This window comes from Acanthochromis polyacanthus, chromosome 17, assembly GCF_021347895.1.
Source record: "Acanthochromis polyacanthus isolate Apoly-LR-REF ecotype Palm Island chromosome 17, KAUST_Apoly_ChrSc, whole genome shotgun sequence".
Lineage (NCBI taxonomy): Eukaryota > Metazoa > Chordata > Actinopteri > Pomacentridae > Acanthochromis > Acanthochromis polyacanthus.
This window is the reverse complement of record NC_067129.1, coordinates 37,585,956-37,587,649: the sequence shown is the minus strand read 5'-3', so window position 1 is coordinate 37,587,649 and position 1,694 is coordinate 37,585,956. Positions and strand designations below refer to the sequence as shown.

Below are 1,694 nucleotides of genomic sequence, written 5' to 3'. Positions count from 1 at the left end.
ACATTTAACCATCAATGTTTGGCACTTTCTACTATGAAGCTATTAAAACTATTGTTATTAAATAACCTGCGCCTTCTAAGCTAAAGAGAGTACAGAAAAACCTTGACGATGATTGGTAAATATTGTCATAATTATTAAGTTTTGTAATTTCATATCTCTTTGCCAGCCCCGTCCCCGCTCTTCCTCCATCTCAGGTGACTTTGTGTGCTCAGTGTGTCACAAGATCTTCCCCCTGCAGCGCATGTTGACCCGTCACCTCAAGTGTCACAGCCTGGTAAAAAGACATCCTTGTAGATTCTGTGGCAAAGGTTTCAATGATACCTTTGACCTCAAGAGGCATATGCGAACACACACAGGTATGAAATGCCTATACATTCTTTGAATCTCTTAGAAAATCCTTAAACTGAAGAATTTAAGAACCACTGAAAAATACTTTGCTACTAATGAATAATTTATATATCAAAATGCAACTGAAAGTACAGCTGTATGAGCAGCAAGGCATACTTTAAGTATGAAAAATACATTATAAAAAATTACTGTTGTCTTATTTTAAGTTATAATTGTGTTATTGCTGCATTAATGTGTAGTAGTAACTTAATGCTGCACTTCACTGAGTTTAAATTTTTGCAATATTAATAATGCAGATACTCAAAGATGCTCGATATGACAAGATAAAACAGAACCTAAACTTGTACATACTTTTTAGTAAGGTAATTTACATGTAATGAGTGCTACAACAATTTTTTAATGTGTTTTAAACATGTAATCTGCAAATTAACTTTATTATTATAGGTTGTAAAATACATGTAGTGCAATGACACTCTGGTAAACTACTTGTGTTAGTACTTAATTACTGTTACTTAGTAACATTGTATCTCCCAAGGCATGAAAGACTAATATGACTAAACTATTAGAGCTTAGTGTTCAACTTTCAGATATATGGCTATTAATTAATTAATTAATCTCTCTCTCTAAAGGTGTCAGTCTAGGTTGCAAGATTTGTAAAATAAGTGCAGAGCCACTACTGCCAACCTGAATTTACAAGTGCATCTACAGGAAGAAACTGTCTTTTGTTTCCCCATGTTGCAGGTATCCGTCCTTACAAGTGTGAGCTGTGTGACAAAGCCTTTACACAGCGTTGCTCTCTAGAGTCCCACATGAGGAAGATTCACGGTGTTCACCAGCAGTATGCCTACCGCCAGAGACGCTCCAAGATTTTTGTTTGTGAGGATTGTGGTTACACCTCAAGCCGCCCTGATGAATACTTTCTTCATGTGAGACAGTGTCACCCCAGTAGTCCTGCCCTCCGCAGGTACTACCGCCGTCAGGCCCATGAGAGTGGCAGCTTTGCATCTGCTAACCACAAACTCAACCCCTATTTGCTGTACTCAACCCCTTCATACTACATGAAGGAATCACTGTAATTCTTTACTGCATTATATTGTGGCTGTTAAACAAGCCATCTAGAAAGGAGAATAATGTTACTTTCAATAAATCATTTAACTGTATAACATTTTAGATCATCTATATTGTTGTGATCATACCCTTTCTGTGTTTATTTATTCCTTTCTGTTTAAATAAGAATTTTATATCAACACTTTAAAATAGAAATGAAGGGACAAAAATTATTCTTCATTAAATCGAGTGAACGTGGTAGAGTAGATGAATGAAGATGACAATTTAAATGTAGGTTA

At 35.8% G+C, this 1,694-nt stretch overlaps 1 protein-coding gene across 1 annotated transcript; it reads left to right on the top strand.

Moving 5' to 3' along the window:
• The first annotated feature begins 226 nt into the window (after window positions 1-226).
• Window positions 227-1,448, top strand: LOC110972237 (transcription factor Ovo-like 2). Its single transcript, XM_022222630.2, has 2 exons — window positions 227-356; window positions 1,090-1,448. Exons 1-2 carry the CDS (start codon window positions 242-244, stop codon window positions 1,422-1,424), a joined length of 450 nt encoding a protein of 149 aa, XP_022078322.2. The 5' UTR covers window positions 227-241; the 3' UTR covers window positions 1,425-1,448.
• The last annotated feature ends 246 nt before the right edge of the window (window positions 1,449-1,694 follow it).

Coding starts and splice junctions, on each gene's coding strand:
- LOC110972237 (XM_022222630.2), top strand. CDS start 242: ATGTTGACCCGTCACCTCAAGTGTCACAGCCTGGTAAAAAGACATCCT. Junction 357..1,089: donor GCATATGCGAACACACACAG/GTATGAAATGCC, acceptor CCCATGTTGCAG/GTATCCGTCCTTACAAGTGT.